This window comes from Artibeus jamaicensis, unplaced genomic scaffold, assembly GCF_021234435.1.
Source record: "Artibeus jamaicensis isolate MK-2021 breed Jamaican fruit bat unplaced genomic scaffold, CSHL_Jam_final contig_1085, whole genome shotgun sequence".
Taxonomy (NCBI): Eukaryota; Metazoa; Chordata; class Mammalia; order Chiroptera; family Phyllostomidae; genus Artibeus; species Artibeus jamaicensis.
In genome coordinates, this window is record NW_026521214.1 from 670198 (window position 1) to 695866 (window position 25669).

At 47.0% G+C, this 25669-nt stretch overlaps 1 protein-coding gene across 2 annotated transcripts in view; it reads right to left on the reverse strand.

Moving 5' to 3' along the window:
- Nucleotides 1-1568, reverse strand: part of SMURF1 (SMAD specific E3 ubiquitin protein ligase 1) — a 97037-nt gene extending 95469 nt beyond the window's left edge. For both annotated transcript variants that reach the window (XM_037164083.2, XM_053663383.1), the window contains exon 1: nt 1189-1568. In XM_037164083.2, the coding sequence (XP_037019978.1) occupies nt 1189-1243 (55 nt within the window). In that variant the 5' untranslated portion in view covers nt 1244-1568. The remainder of the gene's footprint in view (nt 1-1188) is intronic.
- Nucleotides 1569-25669: the final 24101 nt, after the last annotated feature.

Sequence of the window (25669 nt, forward strand, 5' to 3'; positions counted from 1 at the left end):
GTTGGCATCTGCACACCTCCACACGACCCACCACGTCGCAGGCCCGCAGCAGAGCTTCGCGCTTGCCCTCGAAGGTGGCACTACAGAGCCACCTAGGAGACGCAGGAATTCCATTGAAGACTACATGCAAGTGAATCAAGGAGCCTGCAGTCGTGCAGCTGCTGCGTGCGTGTGTGCGTGTGTGTGTGTCGGGGGGTGGGGGTCAACACCCTGATCCGGCTCAAGGGTTCAAGCAGGGGCGGGGGCGATGGTAAAGTGCAATGCAGACAACGCAGAAAAGAATGGAAGCAGCACAGTCAAGGGCAGACGGCGGCTTGGCCTGAGAGAGAGGAAGTGGACTAGACCGAGGAGGTCTCGACCGAGGGGAGTCGAGGAGGACGGGCCGACGAGAAGCTCCAGGGCAGCACCGAGGAATCCCAGGCTGAAGGAAAGGGTGGAGGCCGCCAGGCCGACTGAGCACGGAGGCGGGTCGGCTGGATAAGCGGGGGCGGGACTAAGTAGAAAATGAGGGGCGGAGTTTAGGAGAGAAAGTGAGGGGGCGAAACTAGGGGGAAAGGGGCGGGGCCCGAAGGGAAGCCGCGAGGGGCAGAGGGGGCCGACCCCGGACTGCAATCGGGAGGCCGGGGGCCGGCGCTGCGGGGTGGGGGCGGGTAGGGGGCGGAGCGGCCCGGCGGAGGAGCAGCCGAGAGAGGCCGGGAGAGGCAGGGAGACGGAGAACGGGGAGGTGGGAGAAGGACGGGGCGGGACCGGGGGGGGGGGGGGAGGCGAGCAGTGAGGGGCAGGTGAGGGGAGAGGGAAGCGAGGGGCGGAGGGGGAAGGGGAGGCGGGGTCAGGAGGGAAGAAGCGACGGAACACGGGGGAGGAAAAGGAAGAGAACGAGCAGAAGGACGGAGAGGCTGAAACGGGGCGCCACCGGGGGGAGAAGCGAGGGGGCAGGTGGGGGAATGAGGAGGGAAACCAGAGGGCGAACAGCGGCGAGGGGGCGGGGCCGGGAGACGCGAGGGGGCGGGGCCGGAGGGAGACGCGAGGGGCTCGAGCCCAGGGGGGACGCGGTCCTGGGACGCCGGCCGGTGTGGGGGAGGGCCCCTCCAACGGGGCGCCCTGCGGGAAATTCTGGGGCCGCCGAGGGGGCCGCGCGGGGCGCGAGTGGGCCCTGGGGGGGCGGTCTGGGCCTCCCACCGGCCGTACCTGTCAGACGGATCTTGATGCTAGAGCCGTTCCTGCGTGTCCCGGGGTTCGACATCTCCCGCCAACGATCGGGCAGCCGAGGATCCAGTGCCGCCGCCCCCCGGCCCGACCCGGCCCGGCCCCGCCGCCGCCGCCTCAAGGTTACGGCTCCGGGCTGGGCGCCGGGATCCGAGCCGGGACACAAACTCCGCGGCCCAGGCGTCCGGGCGGCAGGCTGACGCTTGAGCCGAGGGCTGAGCGCTCGCCCCGGCGCCACCGACCGTCGCTCGCTCCCAGCCCCGTCCGGAGCCGCCGCTGTCGCCGCCTTCACCGCCTCAGAGCCGGACGCCCGCCGCCCTCGCTGCTTCCGCCGCCGCCGCCTCCTCCCGGAGCCGCGCGCGCCCTCGCCACCGTGCCGGCCCGGCCCCGCGCGCGCCCGGCCTCCGCGCCTGCGTGCGCGCGCGCCCCCGCGGAGCACGTCGGGGCGGGGCGCGGCGCGGCGCGCGGCAGCGTTTCCCTCCCAGGCTCGGGCGCGCAGAGTCTGCTAGTTGGGGCTAGGTTTCCCGCTTGCTCCGGGTTTGGGACGGAGGAGATCGGCTGCGGGGCCCGAGCGCTCCCCGGAACCTCGCGCTCCGAGTCTGGCGCGGCGGGCCGCGGGTGTCCTGAGACCTGGCGGCTGGCCGCCGGCACCAGAGGTGACGGAGGCGGGCGGGGCGGCGCGGCCGGCGCACGGTCGCCCCGGATCTTCGCCACATTCTCGCAGGGGACTTACAAATGGGGATATTGAGGTTCCTAGGACTGAGTTGATTTTCCTGGTCTTTGATTCAAGGCTTTGGGCTCCTGATAGTTTCTGAAGGGTAGGTTACATGAACCCGTGGCCTGTTACTACACCAAGCACCTTGCAGAAATAGGCTATACTGTTATTTTATTTTAGTAGAGAGCAGTGAGATAATGCAATTTCAAGTGAGTGACTTCTCTAAGAGATAAAGTCTTTTATTTAGGTGCGTTCTCTGTAGCAAGAGCTCTCTATTGAGCCTTAACAAAGTTGCCAGAATCACACCAGTGCCACATAGGAAGGTGAGCAAGATTGTAGAAAAGCGTCATGTGGAGAGGTAGATGTTTGTTATTATCCAGTCGGGTAAAATTTAACCAAATTAAAAGCAGTTTACAGCCAATGTTTCCCTGCCTTCTACTCCTACTCCCCTTCCTCCCGGAAGTTGTAGGATAGAACTAAAAGCTCGTGATGAGTTCTCCATCAAACCACTCCTCTCTTGACCTCTTAGAGAAAGGAAATAATATGCTAACAGAGGAAAAAGCTGGGTATGATTATCAAACTTGTTTTTGACCAACTAACCTAATTCTTCAAATGCTTTTATTTGGCTTGTATCCGAAGGAAACCAGGTTCTGAGCCATTGCTGCCACCCCCTGCGGCTGTGGTGTGGGCCTTTTCTGAGGTCACAGCCCAGAATCAATGGAGCCCTCTGCCTAGAGCACCTTGGCATGCCTGCCTGCCTCAGCCTGAGCCCTGTGAAAGCAGTCTTTCCTGCACTGGATTCATGGCTTCTCTGAGCTTCAATCCAGCAAATAAAGGACCAGCCTGTGTCATTTCTCTGGCCCCTTGCAGCTCAGACTTCAAATGATTCTAATGAAATACCAAAAACTACAAGCTATGTTTAAGCAACAGAGCAGTACATCCAGAATCTATCTCTGTTTCTCTAAGCGTGAATCCCAGGGTCTGAAAAAATCCTTTTGGAGTTTCTGATGCTGCCCTAAGAAACCCTCATTCTCCTTTCAGTCCAGGTAGCATTTCCCCCTCTTCTTTATTCCCACAGTCAAGGAGTCTCTTCTCTCCAGACCAGACTCTCTCTGGCCCCTCCTCTGATACCCTGCTGTTTTCCTGACCTAAAAACCTTTTCTTCATTAGCCTGTCTCCTTACCTGCCTAGGTATCTGGACCTTCCTTTGCTTGACTGTTCCCTCGACACCTGAGTTGGGAGGTCATTGGAGGAAGTCACCAAAATGCCTTTCAGTTTACTCATTAAGTAACTGCTGTTGTCATTTAACTCAGACCCTTACAGACATCTAACAGTCTTTCAACACAGACCATGCCAGTAGGACCTTCCTAAATGGAAGCTTATGTTTTATCCATCAGCAAACGTGGGCCACCTCCCATGTGATGAGGGGCAAAGAACACAAATCAGTCACAGCTGCAGCATTTTGGAGGCTCAGTCAACTTGCTGAAACAGACATGAGCAACTGACAAGGACACATTAATAGAGATGTGTGCAGAGGGCTAGAACATGGCTTGCAGGACAATTCTGCCTGGGAGAAGAGAGATGGGGTGATCTCGGAAGAATCACGAAGACCTGGTCTAAGACTTAAAGGCAGAGTTCAAGTTTGTTGGGCCAAGAGCGGGGAAGGGCACTGTAGACACTACAAAGGCAAGAAAATGAACGCATTTCAGTGTAAGTGCGGTCATGTAGCGCTGCATCTTCCCTCCTTAACCCTTACTTCCGTTAAACATTGATGAAGGTGATAAAAGATACTCAATAAAAATCAACCGGTGCAATGGCATGCTGAGGCTGTGGACCAGCCTTTACATTGAACTTAAGGTGTACCCTGATATCCTTTCATCCTATATCAGATTTTTCAAAAATACTACCTTCTAAAGATACGTGGAGTGAATAGTTGGGAAATGTCAAACAATTCTGCTGAGACAGAGGTGGAATTCAGTGAGTCACTTCACACATCCTCTTTGCAATGACTTTACAAAGGGCGGTTTTGACCCTGCTTTCTCTGTAGGACTTGCCAGTCGATTTTATTTTCCCAAGATGTATCGCTTCCCCAAGCCAGTGAAAAAAGAGCTCTCTTTGGATCTGACTGCAGAGTCCTTTACCTGTTTATTGAGTCCCAAACCTCTTTGGAGCATCCGACGGAAACGACAGACCCTTTCCTCAGAAAAACTTGTATGCGCAGCTGCGTACCAAATTTTGTGTCTGATTTCAGTGTATCGATTTCAGTACACAGTCTCCTGAAACCAGTCTTTGGCTCTGGTAAGGTCTTACAGCTCCTAGATTAAGAATTCCTAATCTAAAGGAAATGGTCAAGCAAATCACCCTGGGTACATCCCACCTCTGTTTAGGAGGCAGCAGTGGGCGGCGTGCTGGCAACAAGGCAGCTCTGACCCCCTCAGACCCACGCTCTACCCTGGCTCCACCGCAGACATGACCAGGGCACTAGAGCAAGTTAGTTAAATTCTCCCTGCCTCGCTTTGTTCACTCGTAAAATGGAGATAATGATGCCTCACCCAGAGTTAAAAATTAATCATGAATTTAATTTAAGTCCTTCATTGAACTGAAATCATGGGTATAAATTAAGCCCCGATATAGACTTAGCAGCTGCCCGTGATGTCAGGCACTCAGTAAATAGTAGTTCTTACTAGTACACGTAAAACATGTGCACCAGTGTTTGCTCTGAAACCCACTAGTGCTGCGGCTCTAGGGAAATCTGGGGTGTTGTACAGACGGTCCCTGGTGGGAGTGGAGGGATGGAACTAATGCCTCAGGTACATTGCTGTACCTGAGCTGGTGCGTCCGTGGCCAGTGGCTAGATCAGCTCTAGGATCTGTGCTTTTAAGGTTTTTTTCTAGATCTGGGATCTAGGCTTCTTTGCCTTTTCACCCACATGACCAGGTTTCCAAACAATTGGATGTACAAAATTGTGATTCGCTAGCACATTTCTTTGTTCTGTGCCCAGGGCCTTTAGGATCTTCCTCTAAATCACCGTCTAAATATCACCAACATGCAAGTCTTACTATAGTATTGTCATTGGCAGGACTTATTACTTGGGTTTGAATTGTGTTCATTGGAAATTTTATTGAGATACTTGTAGATTCACATGCAGTTGTAAGAAATAATACCGAGAGACCCCTTGTACACTTTGCCCAGTTGCCCCCAGGGGTAACAATCTGCAACACTGTAGTATAATATCACAGCCAGGATACTGCCACTAACACAATCCAAGGAAATTCAGACTTTGCCACTTTTGCTGGCACTGAGGTATGTGTGTGTGTGTTAAGTTTGAACACGTGAGTAGGTTCAGGTGTCCTACCACCACGCTCAAAATACTGAACAGTCCCAACACCACATGAATCCCTCACCTTGATAACCATATCTTTCGCCCCACCCCCAAGACCTGGCAACAACTAATCTGCTCTCCATTTCTAAGATGTCAGTTCGAAAGTGTTGCATATATATGGAGTCATACAGAATGTAATCTTTGGGGAAACAGCATAATTCCCTGGAGAGTCATGTAAGTTGTTACTTGTATCAATTGTTAGTTCCCTTCTGTTACTGACCAGCATTCCAAAGTGTGAATGTACTACACCTTGCTCAACCATTGCCCCTTTGAAGGACACGTGGGCTGTCTCCAGTTTGGGGCTATTAGAAATAAACTACGACAAACATTCGTGTGTAGGTTTTTGTGTGAATGTAAGTTTTCCGTTTCTCTGGGATAGATGCCCAAGAGTGCGATTGCTGAGTCATGTTGGAAATTACATGTTTAGTTTTATACGAAACTGCCAAACTCCTTTCCCGAGTGGCCGTAGCGTTCTACTTTCCTACCAGCAATGTTGCTCATCATCCTCGCCAGTGTTCGGTCTTGTCTGTTATTCCTCTTCACCGTCCTGGTAGCTGGGTAGTGGCTGTGTTTTGTGGCTGTGGAATTATTTGAGGTATAGATTATTTCTTCAAATATATGCAGCCAGCTAATTAGGGACAACTTTAGAAAAATAGCCTGCCTCCGTTCCTTCCTTCCTCCCTCCCTCAGTCCCTTCTTTCCCTCCTATCCTTTGAAAAAGTTTTTCTTTAAAGATCCTAGTTGAACCCCACAGTTCAGAAACAGCTAAGGTCATCAGTGAAATGAGAAAATCATTGAACTATTATTTATTTAAAATGTAATTTTGTGTAGAGAACAGTTCCCACATAGATGGGCTGTGTTTTAAACAATTACAGTTATTATTCTAATAATTAAGACACAATTAAGAATATAATAAGCCAAATTTAAAAAATTAAGACATGCATGACCTTGTAATTGTAAATAAACAAAGGAAAGCCCCATCTGGGTGGCTCAGTTGGTTAGAGTGTCATCCCAATGCACCAAGGTTTGCAGGTTCGATCCCCAGGCAGGACATAAGAAGCAACCAATAAATGCATAAATAAGTGGAACAACAAATTGATGTCTTCCTCTTTCTTCCATCCTCTTTTCTAAAATCAATAAATGAAAAATAAATAAATAAACAAAGGAGATGTCCAGGCTTCTAGTCTACTGCTCCAGGATGTTTTAATATTTTTATTGGTTCAGAAAAATGACATTAAAATTCTCCAAATCCATATATCTTCTCTATAATATATAAGCAACAATAATCAGGAAATTCAACAAATCAAAGGAAATTCCAAGCAAGACCCTGAATCATCGTTTATTGTCTAAATATTTTTGGTGGCTTTCGGACAGCATTGGAGGAAGCTCTACTGTATGCCAGGCCAATGCTCTTGAAAGTGTGATCTCAGAGCAGCTTCGTCACCTGGTTACCAATGCAGATTCCCAGTTACCACCAGCCTTGGTGCACCAGCAACTCAGGAGGTGCCCTGCACCTGTGCTGAACACGCTTCCCAGGGGAGCCTCGTGCAGGCTTGCATTCCAGACCCACAGTGGAAAGTATACGGTTACCTGACTATTGTCCTAACTAAACAAAAAGAGCGGTGATGTACAAACCCAAAGCAAAGGTACTTTGTCCAGACTGTTAAAAGCAACTCTAAATAACTGAAGGAAAAATGGGACATACTGGGAGAACTTCAAGGGGTCACAGAATCCTTGCTTGATTTTCTTTTTTTTAATTATATTTTATTGATCATACTATTACAGTTGTTCCATTTTTTTCTCCCCTTTCTTTCCCTCCACCCTGTACCACGCCTCCCACCACATTCCCCACCTTAGTTCATGTCCATGGGTTATACATATAAGTTCTTTGGCTTCTCCATTTCCTATATTATTCTAAAGCTTCCCCTGTCTGTTCTGTACCTACCATTTATGCTTCTTACTCCCTGTAACTTCTCCCCCATTCTCTCTCCCCTTCCTCTCCCCTCCCTCTCCCCACTAATAACCCTCCATGTGATCTCCATTTCTGTGATTCTGTTCCTGTTCTAGTTGTTTGCTTAGTTTGTTTTTTGTTTTTGTTTCTTTGAGGTTCAATTGTTGATAGTTGTGAGTTTGTTGTCAGTTTACTGTTCATAGTTTTGATTTTCCTCTTTTTCTTAGAAAAGTCCCTATAACATTTTATATAATGAGGACTTGGTAATGATGAACTCCTTTAACTTGACCTTATCTGGGAAGCACTTTCTCTGCCCTTCCATTCTAAATGAAAGCTTTGCTGGATAGAGCAATCTTGGATGTAGGTCCTTGCCTTTTATGACTTGGAATACTTCTTTCCAGCCCCTTCTTGCCTGCAAGGTTTCTTTTGAGAAATCAGCTGATAGTCTGATGGGAACTCCTTTGTAGGCAACTGTCTTCTTTTCCCTGGCTGCTTCTAAGATTCTCTCCTCATCTCTAATCTTGGCTAATGTAATTATGATGTGCCTTGGTGTGTGTTTCCTTGGGTTTAACTTCTTTGGGACTCTCTGAGCTTCTTGGACTTCTTGGAAGTCTATTTCCTTTGCCAGGTTGGGGAAGTTCTCTTTCAGTATTTTTTCAAGGAAGCTTTCAATATCTTGCTCTTCCTCTTCTCCTTCTGGCACCCCTATGACTCAGATGTTGGAATATTTAAAGTTTTTGCAGAGGTTCCTAAGCTTCTCCTCATTTTTTTGAATTCTTGTTTCTTCATTCTCTTCCTTCTGGTCCAAATTGTTGCTCTGAGCCCGGGTTCCTCCCCTTCACTGTTGGTTCCCTGTATATTTCCCTTTATTTCACTTTGCATAGTCTTCACTTCCTCTATCGTGTGACCGTACTCACTTATTTCTGTGAGCATCCTGATTACCTGTGTTTTGAACTCTGCATCTGATAGGTTGGCTATCTCTTTGCTGTTAAGTCCTTTTTCTGGAACTTTGATTTGTTCTTTCATTTGGGCCGTATTTCTTTGTCTCAGTGAAGCTGTTACATTGTAAGGGGTGGAGCCTTAGGTGTTCACCAGGGTGGGGCAACCCATGTCACTCCTTTGGGTACTGTGGGTGGGGAGGGTCCGAAAGGGAACAGTGCTACTTTCCCAGCTCTCACTGGCTTTCAGTCACTTCCCTGCCACCCACAAGCAAACTGAGCCCTTCCGATGCTGATTCCTGGGTGGGTGGATTTGTGTACATTCCAGGACCCTATGGGTCCCTCCAATGTACTCTCCTGTGAGACTGGGAATTTCTCCCACCCCTGCAACCCCCACAGGTCTTTTCAGTCAGAGTTTTTGAGGCTTTATTTCCCCGCACTGGAGCCCTGGGTTGTACTGCCTGTCTCACTCCCCAGTTGTTCCTCCCAGCTTATCCACGTGAGTGTGTGGGACCATCTGGCCGCCTTGCTGCGTGTCCTCTCCACCCTGCCTGCCCGTCTCACACCTCCTACCAGTCTGGATGAATATTTCTTCTTTAACTCATTCATCGTCTGACTTCCATACAGTTCAATTTCCTGTCAGTTCTGGCTGTTTTGTTTTTAAATTTGTTATTGTCCTTTTATTGGTTGTGCAAGGAGAGAAAGTGTATCTACCTATGCCTCCATCTTGGTCAAAAGTCACATTTCCTTGCTAGATTTTATGATGGAGAGGGGCAATGATCCACACATTTGCACAGCCCAGGAGCAGACTCTGTCATCAGAAACCCTATGGCCAGGACATCACTCCTGCCCTCCTAGGAATTAATGCCATCTGTCCTGTCACCTAGGAGTTACTCTCTCAAAACAGCAGCTCTGCCCTGGCTGGTGTGGCTCAGTGGATTGACTGCTGACCTGTGAACCAAAAGGTTGCCAGTTGGATTCCCAGTCAGAACACATGCCTGGGTTGTGGGCCAGGTCCTTGGTTGGGGGCATGCGAGATGCAACCAATTAATGTTTCTCCCACACACTGATGTTCCTCTCCCTCTCTTTCTCTCTTCCCTTCTCTCTAAAAAGAAATAAAATAATTTTTAAAAAATTTTAAAAGGAATGTGAACTCTGGAAGGAGTCCCCAGCTGGCTGACTTTAGTCCAGGCCCCGTGCCCTGATGGCCTGGGGACAGCAAGAAGGAAAGATGAAACCCATTTTACTTTTGTTGTGAGAACTGGGGCCCTGCCTCCTGCCCACACCACACACGAAAGGGCTTTCTCCCTAACAGGGAGAGAACTGAACAGCCCCTAACCACCCATGCCTGTCTCAGGGATGTGACGAGAGAAGGAGGGCAGCAGATGAGCGTGTCCTATAGCCTGATGAAACTGGTACCGATCATCTAGAGTTCAGTGTTTAGTTCTCCAAGGACACCCTGACTCAAATGTGAAGATAGAGGCAGCCTAATGAGAGGAAAGATGGAAGGAAGTCTGTGATTTAATAAAACAAACTGGAAAACTCATGAATCACACATCCTTGCACTAGTGACCACAAAAGAGCTGTAGTGCGTGCCCATCTGTGGCAAACATTAACCACACTTTCTGTTCGCAAGGAACTGACCCAGTTCCCCAGTCCTACAGACACACTACACCGGTAACTAAATCATTGCTCTATGCAATCTGCCCAGTGTTTGAATCAGATTCATCTTTCTGCTGAGATCCTGGAAGGCTCTGATCTTACCCTGGTTGTGCAAAAATAGAAGCGAGTGAAGATGAAAGTGACAAAGATTCTCTGAGTCCTGAAGGGGGTGGGAGCCGTGTCTCATTACTTAAAGGCATGACTGTAAACAAATTAAGTTAATTTGGGGTTCTGGTTTGTGGGAGAAAGGGCTGCTATATAATTATTAGCTTCTATTCCAACTAACTGAACATGATAAAGATTTTCAAGGATGGCTGTCTAAGGTCCAGGTTCATCTGGTTTTTTTGATGCCTGTCATAACACTATGGTGTGCGAAAGGCAAACACTGTGTGTCCACCTGTCTGTCTCTCCAGCGTGAGTCCATCTTCTGTCTGCCCAGAATCTCCTGGATGCATAGGCCTTAGGCCACAAAACAGCTTTAAGACTTCAATTTTTCAAATTCCATCTAAGAAGGACACTTAGGTAGATGCACTTTGCCTCCTGGCACAACCAATAGAAGGACAATAACAAATTTAAAAACAAAAAAATAACCAGAACTGCCAGAAAATTCAATGGTATGGAAGTCCGACAACCAAGGAGTTAAAGAAGAAACATTCATCCAGACGGTGCGAGAGGCAGAGATGGGCAGCAGGGTGGAGAGGACTTGAGGCAAGGTGGCAGAGCAAGCAGTCCCACATTCTCATGCGACTAAACTGGGAGGAACAGCAAGGGAGCAAGACAGACCACACAAAACAGGGTTCCAGCAGGGGAAATAAAACCTCAAAACCTCTGACTGAAAAAAACTTGTGGGGGTTGTGGCAGTGGGAGAAACTCCCAGCCTCACAGGAGAGTCCGTTGGAGAGACTCACAGGGTCCTGGAATGTACACAAACCCACCCACCCAGGAATCAACACTAGAAGGACCCCATTTGCTTGTGGGTGGCAGGGGAGGTGACTGAAGGCCAGTGAGAGCCAAGCATGTGGTATTATTCCCTCTCAGACCCCTTCCCCCACACGGTTCTCCAACACATCTACATGGGTTGCCCCGCCCTGGTGAACAACTAAGGCTCCACCCCTTACAATGTAACAGCTTCACTGAGACAAAGAAATATGGCCCAAATGAAAGAACAAATCAAAGTTCCAGAAAAAGGACTAAACAGCAAAGAGATAGCCAACCTATCAGATGCAGACTTCAAAACACAGGTAATCAGGATGCTCACAGAAATAAGTGAGTACGGTCACACGATAGAGGAAGAAGTGAAGACTATGCAAAGTGAAATAAAGAGAAATATACAGGGAACCAACAGTGAAGGGGAGGAACCGGGGCTCAGAGCAACAATTTGGACCAGAAGGAAGAGAATGAAGAAACAAGAATTCAAAAAAATGAGGAGAAGCTTAGGAACCTCTGCAAAAACTTTAAACGTTCCAACATCTGAGTCATAGGGGTGACAGAAGGAGAAGAGGAAGAGCAAGATATTGAAAGCTTCCTTGAAAAAATACTGAAAGAGAAATTCCCCAGTCTGGCAAGGGAAATAGACTTCCAGGAAATCCAGGAAGCTCCAAGAATCCCAAAGAAGTTAAACCCAAGGAAACACACACCAAGGCACATCATAATCACATTAACCCAAGATTAAAGATGAGGAGAGAATCTTAAAAGCAGCCAGAGAAAATGAGACAGTTCAGTTGCCTACAAAGGAGTTTCCATCAGACTTTCAGCTGATATTTCATAAGAAACCTTGCAGGTGTGAAGGGGCTGGAAAGAAGTATTCCAAGTCATAAAAGGCAAGGACCTACATCCAAGATTGCTCTATCCAGCAAAGCTTTCATTTAGAATGGAAGGGCAGAGAAAGTGCTTCCCAGATAAGGTCAAGTTAAAGGAGTCATCATTACCAAGTCCTCATTATATAAAATGTTATAGGGACTTTTCTAAGAAAAAGATCAAAACTATGAACAGTAAACTGACAACAAGCTCACAACTATCAACAACTGAACCTCAAAGAAACAAAACAAAAGCAAACTAAGCAAACAACTAGAACAGGAACAGAATCACAGAAATGGAGATCACATGGAGGGTTATTAGTGGGGAGAGGAAGGGAAGAGGGAGGAGAGAGAATGGGGGAGAAGGTACATGGAATAAGAAGCATAATTGGTAGGTACAAAATAGATGGGGAGGATAAGAATAGTATAGGAAATAGAGAAGCCAAAGAACTTATATGTACAACCCATGGACATGAGCTACAGGGAGGGAATGCTGGTGGGAGTGGGCATACCGTGTGGAGGGGAATAAAGAGGAGAATGAAAAAAGACCTCAATTTTTTCTCCCCAGGCATCGTGGTTTAGAAAACACTGCTTTGTCATTTGCATGTACTAATGTATAATATGGGTTCGCTTTTCCTTTTTATCGTACTGTAGAACATTGAGCTTTTATTAATGTGCTAATGCACAAGGAATTTTATGTGCTATTAAAAATTTTTTGTTGTGAAATGTGGCACATTTACAGAAAAGTGAAACGCCTGTGCATTCGCCACAAGGTAAGGGAATAAAACATTGCCAGCCCAGAAGAGCCCCGCTTGAGCCTCGCCTGCCCCAACTGCTACTGTAACCATGTCTTTGCTTTATTCAGTGTTACCTATTAGGTGTGAATCCCTAAGCAAACAGTTTTGTCTCTTTTTGGACTTCCTTTAAATGGAACCATGCAATGTCTACTATTTTTTTTCTTTTCTTTTTTTAAATTTTTATTTAGTTATTTTTCAAGTACAGCTTTCTGTTTATTCCTCCCATCCCAGCCCAGCCCACCCCATACGCCCCACCTCCCTCCCATTTCCACCCCCCTTAGTTTTTGTCCCTGTGTCCTTTATTCTTGTTTCTCTAAATCCCTCCCATTTTTCCCCTTAAATTCCCTCCCCTCTCCCCTCTGGTCACTGTCCCCCTGTTCTCTATTTCAGTGTCTTTGTTTTTATTTTGCTTGCTTGTCTGCAATGTCTTACTATTTTGCCTTTTGAAAAGAATTCAACATCACATTTTTTAGATTTATCTATATTTGGGGATCATGGCTATAGTTCATGTATTTATATTGTTTGTACAGTGTTCTATGGGATGATGACATATCAGTTTATCTGTTCATGGACATTTGGATTGTTCCAGTTAAGGTTAATACAAACACAATGTTAAATTGCATTTCCTCATTACCGTTAGTGTATTTCTCTGGCTACTTCAAATCCCTTTTGTAATAATGTGCATGTACAAGGTTTCGGATGTTTCTTAGTTGGTTGCGTGGTTTTTTTAATCCATTTTTTCTATGGGATTTTCTGTCTTTCTTACTGATCTACAGGCTTTCTTTGTGTAGTTTGGCTGTTTTTCAATTGTTTTATTGTGCCAAAATATAATCAGACGCTGACCATCCTGGCCACCTTTAGGTGGTAGGTGGCCACCCTACCACGCAAAGGCAGCGGTATTCAGCGTGCCCACGACGTCAGCTGCAGCGTCACCCCAACCTGCTCATCCCGTGGCACTGCAGCAGCACCCGCCGAGCACTCTCTCCCATGCCCCCCGCCCCGGCAGCCACCACTCTGCTACTGTCTCTGGGAATTTGACTGCTGGAGCTACCTTATATAGGCGGAATCATACACTAGTTACCTTTTTGTTACTGGCCTATTTCACCTAACGTAATGCCCTCAAGGTTCATCTATGTTGTAAAATGTGCCAGAATCTCCTTCCTTTTTAAGGCTAAATTGTATAGATAGGCCGCCCTTCGCTTACCCATTTATCTGTCGATAACCTTGCAGTGCTTCCACCTTTTGGCTCCTGTGAATAACACCGCTATGACCCTATATGTTCAGATATCCCTTGAAGACCCTGTTTTCAGTTCCTTTAGACGAGCGCCTGGAAGTGGGATTGTGGGATCGTAGGTGGTTCTGTTTTTAATTGTTGAAACCCGCCCCCCCCCCCCCTCTTCCGCAGCAGCTGCCCGGTTCCACATTCCCACCCACAGTGCACAGAGCTCCAGGTTCTGCACCGGCCTGCTGTAGCCGGCCTTCTCGTTTTTTTCTTTCTTTCTTTTTTTTTTTTTTTTTTTTTGATAGTAACTACCTTAGTGGGTGTGAAGTGCAACCTCACTGTGGTTTTTATTTGCATTTCCTTGTGACTGATGACCTTTAGCATCTTTTCACGTGCTTCTTGGCCATTTGCACATGAAAAGGCCTTTGGAGAAAGGTCTCTTTAAGTCCTTTGCCCATTTTTGAATCAAGTTGTCTGGCAAAGAATTTTTTTAAAGATTTTATTTATTCATTCCTAGAGAGAGGGGAAGGTAGGGAGAAAAGGAGAAAAATATTGATTGCTTGTCCTTTGAATGTGCCCCAACCCGGGACCCACCCGCAACTAAGGCACTCGCCCTGACTGGGAATCAAACCAAACTGTTGACGTTTTGCTCTCCAGGACAACCCACTGAGCCACACCAGCCAGGGCTGGCGGAAAATTTCCGAAGGTCAGTTAGGCACGGCCCCTGCATTCTGTGGTTCACATCTAGCAGTGGCGACCCACAGACAAGCAAATCATTAAAACGAGGCAGAGGAGCCAGACTAAAAGCTCTCCTTCCTCGTGGACACTGAGGCGCTGTTGGTGTCAGCGGGAAGGGTTCGGCCACTTTCCCTGGAAACTTGGTGAGGGTGACTGCTGGCCGAGCATTTTCTTTTTTCTTTTTTTTTCTTTTTTTTTTTTTTTGCCCCTTGTTTTAAACAGCAAATTCGTAAAGAGGTTGAAAAATCAGCAGTGATTCATTCAGGAGCATCACCAATTTCAAGATACTGGGGACAGGTGGTTGGCCACTTTATGTGTCATAAGGCAGCCCCCACCCTTTGCTTTGTAAAAGGGTGGAGCAGCTTTCTCAACAAGCCACATGTGTTCCTGCTGTGAGTTTTCACCTGAGGCTGTCACTTAGAGGTACAATAAATGCAGTGATTGCCTTTGCTCAAGAGCAAAGTCAGTGAGTGATGTCTCGACTGAGCACAGGACAGGGTGACCGCACCTCTGACCAGAGAGAGTCCTGGGGGCAAGTGGGAGAGGTTTTATCTTCCCTGCAGGGAGTGCTGGCCGCGGAGAAGAAAGACTGCTTGCTGCAGTTGGATTTGTGAATTATGGTTGGAGTCTCAACTCCTCATTGATGAAAATCCAGAGACTCGAAAGTTCATCGTTATCCTGCATAAACCACACTGCATCTGAATGGAATATTTTGATAGTGATGGGCTGGTGTCAGGAGAAGCCTTCCTTGGCAAAAGGGAACGTCTCATTAGAGGTGTTTCGTGGAGCCCAGGGTGATGCGGCCTTCCCTGCAGGAGTTTCCACTCCCCAGAGGTGCTCCTCTGCAGAACCATCCCTGCAGGAGTGGGAGGGAAGAGGGGGTGTCGGGAGACGGGTGCCAGCCATGAATGACTCAGGAAAGTGATGTGCCTGCCAGTCGCCTGGAATATGGTGTTTGGGTAGCACTAAGTTGTTTTGCCAAATAGCAATTTCTCTTCTTCTCAGGGAGCTCCGAAGAGAGTTGCCACCTTGACCTTAGGTCACTCTGATTAGAACATTCCTGGGGTTTTGACAGGGGAAGAGAAACTCTATGCAGGAAGCTGGATCTATGCCCCGGGGGCAGAGAGAAAGCCCAAGTCCCGCCTACCAGGGTTATTAGGGTAGGCGTACTCCTCGGAAATCCTTCTGGGGAAGTCCCATAAAAACTGCTTTCAAGCTTCCTTTGGATTCTGATTTCTTCTTGATCACCAGCATGTTACTTTCCCCACCTTTCCTCAAAACTAGAGACATGCCATCAACTATAACAACATTCATTTCCTCCCCTCGGATGCACAGGGGACTAAAAGTCCAAGAACCAGGATACACCCCAGAGCAGTGGATTCTCCAGCCTTCGCTGCTTCAGGGACAGAACCTGGAGCTGAGCGGGCGTCAGCAGAAGGCGCTGAAATTCTCCCGTCTCCTGGCTACGTGATCACGGGCAAGCCCTTTAAATCTCTGAGCTTCAGTTTCTTCTTCTATAAAGTGGATGTGATATCAACATCAAACTGTCCTTACAGGCATTACTGGTGTAGAAGACGATGTGTGTTTGTGTGAAAACAGTTTGTCGAAGTGTCATATACGAGTAACTGTTCTTGATGCCCAGTGTTTGTAACCTGCGACCCACCAGTCAGGCTGTTGTTTCCTCCCTGTACTCGCTCGGCTGAACGCACAGGTGGTGATCAGTGTTGTAGACGATCGGCGGGTAAATACACACTCTCGGAGTCCGGAACCCAATTGATCAAAATTTTAATGGCCAAAGATTTTCCTGCGCAGGGGTGAACTTCCCCAACTGTGACCGGAGTCACGTAGCTACTCAGAGCTACAAAATGGAAGTCGCGCCTGGCATACAGACTACTGGGTATTTATATTTTCTAGCAAGCAAGCAAAGGCATACAGAAGCAGAGGTGGTGGTTAGCTATTGGCTTATTTAAAAACGGCGAGGGTTTCTGATTGGTGGGTGCTGCTGCTGGCGGGCACTTTCTAGCAGCCCGGGTTAGTTACCTTATTTGGCTAGAATTTTAAACCCAATTGTTCCCGGATGTTTGTTCATTACCCTGTTCCAGGAACTGCAGATTTAGGGTTGGGTAATGCCCTAGCTGTAATTTTCCTAGCTAGGTATAACAATCAGAACTTCATAAATAAGAATAAAAGTTCCCATAATTCTTTTCTTTTTTAGAAACTATCGTTTATTAAAGTTCCCATCGTTTTTAACAACTCTTAAATGTTATGACACCCCACCAGCCAAAAGACACTTAGAAGGTTTCCAAACCATCGCATTTCTCAGCGACAAGCAAATCAGAGATGCGGAGCATTTTCCCACGTCGGACTGCCCCACACCGAGTGAGAAGGTGCCGACACGCCCTTCATGACGGGCGGCTCCCAAGTCCTCCGTCAGACTTTCACCCTGTGTGGTTATGCTTCGGGAATTTAGGGCTCACATTCACAGGCACTCAGCACACCACGGGATTATACAATTCTAATGTCTTTGAGGGCTTCGATGTTTCTTATTATTACTAAAAAACTGCTAGTGACAAAACTTGAGTCCCCTCTATTTGATGTCCCAGCCAGAGGTTGGCAGTTGGGTGAAGAGGTTCCCAGAACTTTTTTCTATACAGATACTACCAGATATATAATATTATTACACATAATAGTGTATATACACTGGCATTTCTTGCTTCACCAATTTAAGGCATTAAATGAATGGCTCCCCGTTAAGAAAGACAAGGAGTTGGGTAGCTAACATTTCCCTCCATTTTTGTAGTTATTTGTGGTTCTTCTACTTGTACTTAAAATCTTTTTTATCCTTGCCAGAGGATTTTTTTTTTCCCATTGCTTTTAAAGAGAGATGAAAGGAGGGAGGGAGAGAGAGAAACATCGACTGGTTGCCTTCTCGTATGTGCCCCAACCAGGGATCAAACCCACAACCTTTCCGTCTACAGGACAATGCTCCAACCGACTGAGCCACATTGGCCGGGGCTATTTGTACTTTTAAATAACTTTTTGAGTCTGTGCTTACTCTTCTATCAGCCTGTAACTTGCGATGCCTCCTAGTTCCATGCAGATATCGATCCCCTACTTCTACTTCTGTACTCTCCTGCCTCCATCTCTGTCAGCTGGACCTTGACGACGTCAAGGACAATGACGGTCTCTTCCGCATGCAGTTGGCTTCCCTGTTGTGTCTATTGGTTCTGTGAGTTGACTGTTTTAGAATCAAGATCAAAATCATACCAAGTACAGCAAGGGAAATATAGTCACTAATATTGTAATAACTGTGCCTGGTGCCAGTGGGGACTGGAAGTGTCAGGGGGCCACTTGGCAGAGTGACTGCTGAACTGCCATGCCGCACACCTGGAACTAATACCAAATAATATTGAATGTAAACTGTAATTGGAAAAAAAACGTTTTAAAACACAATCCACCCTACTTCAGTTCGCTTCATGTTTGGCTATGAGTTTCTTACACAGTGTTCCTCCTGTTGCTTGTAAGTGCCCTGCTTTCTTCTTATTGGTGGAAGAAACAGATATGTTTTCTTCATCACGTCATCAACATCACCTGGATTCTCAATTATTCCATTACTTGGGTCCGTTTCATTCCTCTGGTTGAGGACATCCTGCCTGGAGCTCCCTGCCTTTCTGTTCTAACATGGAACAAACAGCTTTCCAGCCTCACTGCACAATTCTAATCTTGGGACCAATTTTCACTGGACCTATGGGTTGGTTCCGCCATTTCTCGTACGTTTCATCTTTCTCTTTTTTCTTAGGGGGGGTAGATTGTTTTCATCCTTTTTTGATGGAATACATTCTCAGGTAGCTTACTTAGAAAGTCCTTGAAAGATAATCATTCTGAGTTTGTATCTTCTGGGTATAATATTCTGAGTTTATATCATTCTGAGTATAATAAATATGATTATTACACCTTATACAAGTTCTGTCCAGAAGGTATCCAACCACGTAACATGAAAAAGAGAGACATTTTTTTGAACAAGATACAAGAAACGTCATACACAGGACAATGATGCCTGGGTCCCCTTCAAGCTAGGCATGTCGGGACCTCACACGGTTCTCCCCATCACCATCAGTTGCCCCGTCGTGTTTTGCTGAATCTCATCAACAGTCTGAAATCTCTCCCCTTTCAAAGATGATTTCAGTTTTGGGAAAAGTCAGAAGTCACAGGGCACCAAGTCTGGGCTGTAGGGGGGCTGAGTCACCTGGGTGGTTTGATGTTTCATCAAAAAAACTCTTCATGAGCCATGATTCATGAGCAGGTGTGTTGTGTGATGAAGCTGTTGCCCACAGCTGCGGCCTTGTGCCTCATCCAAATAGTTTTCATGAAGGCATGTTCAAGCTTAATGCAAAATGCGATGCAGATTCATTGCTCTACTCAGTCATTCTGAATGTGATGGCTACACAGTACACATGCTCACTCAATGGTGTCTACTGCCCACACTGATTAGTACAGTGAAGTCATCATTGTTCACACATGCGAATTCCGGTCCACTCTCCTTGGCTGCAGTGACATAGATGTTGCACAGACTGTCCTTGTTACATGAACAATGGTTGGACTTTCTCTGGACAGACCTAATCACATAGCTGTCATCAGTACTAAATAATTTTCCCTCAGAACTTTAGAGGCATCCATCCATTCTCTTCTAGCATTCAGTATCCCCAAAGAAAGTCTGATGTCAATCACATCTCATTCTTCTGTAGGTAACATTTTTTTTTGTCTGGAAACTTTTAGGACCTTCTGTTTATTCTTGGTGTTCTGAAATTTCACAGCATTGGAGGTGGGCATTAATCTCTTACTCATTCTGATTGGCATTCGGTGAGTCCTTCAACTTAGAAATGATTCCTTCAGCTCTGATAAATTTTATGATTTCTTTGATAATGTCTTTCCCCGTGTTTTCTCCTTTGTTTTTTCGGAAACTCCAGGTCCTCAGAGGGGGGACCGCCTGACTTAATCCTGTCTCTTATTTTTCTCCCAACTTTATCTCTTTGTAACGTTCTGGTCTACATTCTGAAAGATTTCTTTACCTTTATCTTTAAACCCTCCTCCTTATTTTTTTCTGACAATTACTTAATTTCTGAGATTGTTCCTGTTTCATAGCATATTCTTGAATTATGGCTTCAGCATCTATGTTCTCAAAGTCTGTTGAGGGTATAAATTAGACAGTTAATTCTCCCTAGCTTCTCTGAATTATGTGTTTCTTCTGGGGATAGTTGTCGTATTTATCTTTGTCTTTCTCTTTTATCAGTCTGGTTTTCTTCTTGTGCCTGATCCTGCATATTTAAAAGGGGGAGCCTGGGTTAATTTTTCTGGACAATTGGTTCAGGTTTCCTGCACACACACATCTATGAATTCTCATTAGGATTCCCCTATAAACAGATTAGTGAACCGGGGGCCCTATGTAAGTGCTAAAAGGTTTCTTGACTGGCAGCTGAGTGCAAATAAAGTCATTCTGATCCTTGAACTTTTGTATGTGAGTTGTTTATACTCTCTGAAAAAAATTGTAGGCTCTTTTCTTTCACCAGAGTTTTGAAATTTGGCAGTGATGTGCTTTGGATAGGTTAATTTCTACCCATTTTTCTGGGCCACTCATTGGATCTTTTAAATTTGGAAATGTTTTCTTCTTCTTTGGGAAATGCTCTCAAATCACAACTTTGATCATTTTCTTCCCTCCATTATATTTTTCATTCTCTACTTCTGGAATGCCTCTATTCAGATTTTGGATATCTTGGACTCCAGGATTAATACAGGATGGAGTAAAAGTAGGTTGACCATTGTTTGTATGAAAAATAATAGTAAAAAATAATGGTATAAGAATGAAATCTGTGTTTCCCATATTCACAGATTATGGGAATAATCTTTTGCCCCATCTTATATAATCTCATCTTGTCTATTTTGTTTTTCTTGGCCATTTTGCTCTACTTTGTGGGAGATTTTGCCAACTTCATCTTGCAGCCCTACTGTGGGTATTCATTTCCACTATCATATTTTAAACTTTCAAGTCCTTCTTGTTCTTGTACTTTAAAAAAAAAGCACTCTACTTTTGCTTCATCAAAGCACTGTCTTCTCTCGAGTATGTAGGGTTGTTTTTTCCTTTTCCTTGCTGGTACTTCTCCCAAATCTCCGCCAGACCGTTTTTTCTCATCTCTATTACGCCAGAGGCCTTCCTCAAATGTCTGGCAGTTCTCGGTCTGTGCCTTTGAGACCGAGGTACTCGAAGCGGACTGGAAGCTCTGAGTGCCTGGGGCCATCTGGCTGGGCTGTTTCCTCGTGGAACCCGCCACGTCAGCATCTTTAGGACATTCCTTTGGGATGGTCAGCTTTCCCGGATGAGGGTGTTCTAGTCCTCTGCCTGGGGGACTGAACCTGGCCGGCAGCACCCCGTTTCCCCAGTGGGGCGTGGGATGAGGAGCTCACCATTGCTTATGTGGTTCACTTAATCCCCTGCGTTCAGCATGATAAATCTGCTTGCACCCTGCCCAGCAGATCCCCTTACAGAGACCTTTTCTACCCAATTGCAAAACAAACTTCCAGTTTACTGCAAGGGTCGGGGGTGGGGGCAGATGATCAGTTTCACGGAGTAAGACCAAATGACTTCTTTCAAGAAAAGACTTTATATATATTTTAGAGAGAGAGGAAGGGAGGGAGAAAGAGAGGGAGAGAAACATCGATGTAAAAAACATGGATCGGTTGCCTTTCATATATGCCCCGACCAGGGACTGCACCCACAAGCCAGGCCTGTGCCCTGACTGGGAATCAAACCGATGGCTCTTTGCTTTGTGGGGCAGCACCCAACCAACTGAGCCTCAGGAGTCAGAGCGATGGCTTCTGTCCTCACTTTAAATTCTGGAGAACTTCCAACATCCATGGGGTGGGGGGTACAGAACAGCCTGACAGCCCTCCGGCTGTCGTCATGGTGCCCTCTCTGGTCCATGTGTGTGGCTCTCTCCCACTCCCTTACCCCACATTGTCTGAAGCAAATGCCAAACATCGTTTCATCTGCGCCCACTGAGCACACAGCTCATAAAGATAGGGACATAATTACCATAACATTGAGGATAAAACCTAACAAAGATGAACCATTGTTTAATACCGCCAAACCTCTAATGTTCAAATTTCCAATGACCTCAGAAATGCTGTATGTGTTTTACTTTTACAGTTGCTTGTTGCCATCAGAATATAAACAAAGCGCACATTCCAGCGGGCCGATGTGTCTCTTCCATCTCGGTTCCTAGTTTCCCCACGTGTGCTTCTAAATCGGAGTGGGTTAGGTGAAGACACGGCTGTGTGCCCTGCGGGGCTTCTCACAGGATGGATTTGGCTGACCACATCTCTGAAGTGCTGAGTAGCATTGCTCTGTCTTCTGTATTTTCTGTTCATTGGTTGTAGGATCCACGTTTAATTGCTTCTTTACACTGTTCTCCCTTCAAGTTCACTGATGCTTCACTCTGTCTACTCTGTTCTGCTGCTGAGCCCATCCAGCGAAGTTTTCATTCCAGTTACTGTATCTTTCAGTTCTAAAACTCCCATTTGGTTCTTTATCTCTTTGCTGAGATTCAGCAACCCCAGGCTCTCATCTAAATCACAGGTGGCAAACACAAGGCCCACGGGCCAAATCCATCCCTCCACCGCGTTCTATCCGGCCCGGCACCTTGTTTCTATGCTTCTCTGTTAAGGAGTAGATACATTTATACAGTCCTAAAATTACGTTGGCCCTCTGAAGGCAACCTCGAGGCTGATGTGGCCCCCGGTGAAATGACTTTGACACCCCTGATCAAAATGATATGTTTTAATATGTGAATGCACGGCCCTGACCAGTGTGGCTCAGCAGGTGGGGTGTCACTCTGCAAAGTGAAGGTCAGCAGGTTGATTCCCAGATGGGGCATGTGTCTGGGTTGCAGGTTCGGTTCCTCGTCAGGGCTGGTACCAGAGGCAACTGATTGATGTTTCTCTCTTACAGCAACATTTATTTTTCTCCCTTCTTTCCCCTCTCTAGAAATAAAATATTTTTAAAAAACGGTGCACATACGGTAGCACGGTAGAATGTGGTAGTCAGCCTCCAAGGTGGCTCCCAGTGACCCCCGTCTCCTCATCGTCCCACCCTCTGACATTCCACCGGGCTGTCTGTGTGAAGCAGTGGCGCCCGGCAGGAGTGATGGCGCGTCCCTTCTGAGACCAGGTGACAGAACACTGAAGCTTCCATCATGGGCACAGTCCTCCTCCCCAGCACGCATGCTCAGGCCACTTGCTCTGGGGGCAGTGGGCTGCCCTGTGGTCAGGAGGCCCGCGCAGTCTTCAGAGGTGCCCATGTGGTGAGAAACTGGTCCCCAGCCAACAGCCACGGGGGCACTGAAATCCGCACCTACAACACGAGTGTCTCCAGAGGCGAGTCCTCCTCCACGGAGCCTCCACAGGAGTCTGAAGTGCCGGCAAAGCATGAGAGGCTCTGAAGCAGAACCTCCAGCTGGCTCCAGATTCTGGCGCACAGAAACTACGAGTTTTCCTTTTAATCCTCATCTGAGGAAATGTCTATTGGTTTTAGAGAGACAGGAAGGGGGAATGGGAGAGAGAGAAACATAGATCAGTTGCCTCCTGTGTTACCCCTGACTGGGGATCGAACCTGCAACCTTTTGGTGTACAGGACAACGCTCCAACCAACTGAGCCACCCAGCCAGGCCAACAGGGTAAGTTCTTTGAAAGCTGTTTAGTTTAGAGGAAATTTGCTGTGCAGCAGGTAACTGATACATCAGGGTTTGTACCTGAGTCCCTGCTCAACTGCTTTCTAAAAGACTCAGGACAAGTTGGATGAGCTCATTTAGCACCAGTTTCTTCACTCGGAAATCGATGACCATTCTTGCCTCCCCTACTTTTCAGGGTGGTTCTGAGTCTCGCAGAAGACAAAACATGATACAGTTATTATTGATCTTTCAAGCCTGGTCCCCCTATGTTACAGATGAAAACTGGGCGGCCAACAGGAGTGAGAAGAACAGACCGACAAGGCATCGACGTGCGGAGGAGCCGCACAGCTTTTCCAGGCTCCCACTCTCCAGAAAAGGGGCAAGGACCAAAGTGTCCTGTGCGCTTGTTAAATGGCCACTCTGTGAAAGCAGGCAGCAGGTAAATCGGGGACTGTTCGTGGTAAACTAAGAGAACTGCATTTCCTCTACAGCCCATGACAAATGAGGAATGAATGCAAGAGCGTCAGAGTTGCTCCCCTTCGGCCCCTGCATGGCAAGGCCGTGCAGACACAGCCAGTTGCTCCGACGTGATGAGTTTCAAGCACACGGGCACCCAGCCAGCTGACGAACACCATCTCTTTGCACCCAAACCACGGGCATTAGGCAAATGGCTCCTTTCTTTAAAAGCTTGCTAGGCAAGTTGATATCAGTGTCTTTAAACTACAAATACTCTTTTGTTATGCAATCTTAGTAAAAAAAATAGTTGACTGAGAGGAGAGAAAAGACGATAACAGTATTTTGAACCAACAAGGGCAGACCATTTGGGCAACAATGATTCATCTCAATGGAGCTCAAATTCTTTAATGAAAATTTTTTTTCTCAAAGAATTATTTTTGTAAACCACCGCACCGTGTGCTTTCCCTCGACTTCAGTCTACTGATAGGGGAGAAAGTTGTTTTATTTGTAAGATTTATTTATTTTTAGAGAGGGGGAAGAGAGGGAGAAAGAGAGGGAGCGAAACATCAATGTGTGGTTGCCTCTCACGTGTCCCCTACTGGGAACTGGCCTGCAACCCAGGCATGTGCCCTGACTGGGAATTGAACCAGCAACCCTTTGGTTTACAGGCCAGCACTCAATCCACTGAGCCACACCAGCCAAGACAGAAAGTGGAGATGTAAAATATTGAAAAGAATCCGATAAATTAAAACGTGTGTGTTGTCTCAAATTGCAAGGGAAAATGCAAACATAAAGTAGTTGAGTTGGAGTGGTAGGATCATTTTTTGGTCCATTCCTAGTTTCGTTTTTAATTTTTAAAAAATAGGTTTACAAATAGTATATAAAATAGTATATATACACTATGTGGTGACATATTTTATATATAACTTACATATTTGCATGATATTTTTAGTTTAAAGATTCAAATTTTACAGTGTCTGTTGTGACAGAATGGGATTGAATCGATTTTTGGAGGATTTACAAAATAACCAGTGATGGTGCAGTTTCTCACTCTTCACGCATGTCCGCTAGGATTCTTTGGCTGCGAGCAACAGAAGTCCACTCTGACTGGACAGGAAGAAAATGTTGTGGAAGACCGTGGGAGAGAGTCCAGGACCTGCAGGGGGCCTTCGGGCAGCAGGCAGCCAGCGGCCACCCCCCCCAGCACCCCCCCACGGAGCCCAAGGCCCTGCACTGCGTAAGTGAGCACGCACCAACCATTTCTGCTTCCTCTGTGTTTGGTCCCTGCGTCTAAGATGCAAAGTCCTGGCAGGATGAGGGGGGTGGGCTTTTTTTGCCTGGCCAAAGACGTGCCAAGCTAGAAGGTCCTGAGCTGATGGACTGAAGAGGGAGCTGGAAGGAACAGTCCCTTGCACTTCCACGTGGAAGAACAGAACACGCTGAGGACCCCGCCCCACCTCTAAATGCGGCCCTCAGCAGCAGGCAGGGAGCCACCCCACAGGGAGAGGAGAACACTGACCGGGAGGCCCACTGTCCACTAAGCTGCAGAACTGTTCTCACCACCGGACCAGAAGCTGGTGAGAGCGTGAACTGTCTTCTGAGGGTGATGTAGAGCAACTGGCTGACAGAGAACAGAGACTGAAAGACCCTCTACCGACCTGACCATGAACTTTTCTCATTACGCCTTCATTAATGCTAACATCTCCTCCCCAGGGTGGGGAGTTTCCGCCAGTTTTGAACATGCGATGCATGTAGAGGCATGTTTACTGACCGCCCAGGCTCAGGAATGCCCCCACCCATACATGCGATGACGAAGCACACATTTATGTCTGTGCGTGATCTCCCTGAGTAAAGACAGATCCAGCGCTCTGTTCCGGGCACGCGCTTCTCTGCGAGCAGCTCCCAGCGTGCTCCTGGCTTGCCGGCTCGCAATAAACCTCCTTCTCATAAAATCTTAGAGTCGTCTCTGGCTGAAACCCCTGACTAATCGGACCCTGTTTGGGTCTGGTAACAACAGGGGTTGCATAAATATGCAAAGGGAAGGGAACTTACATGTTTCGGCAAAACTGGTGAAACCCAATCGACA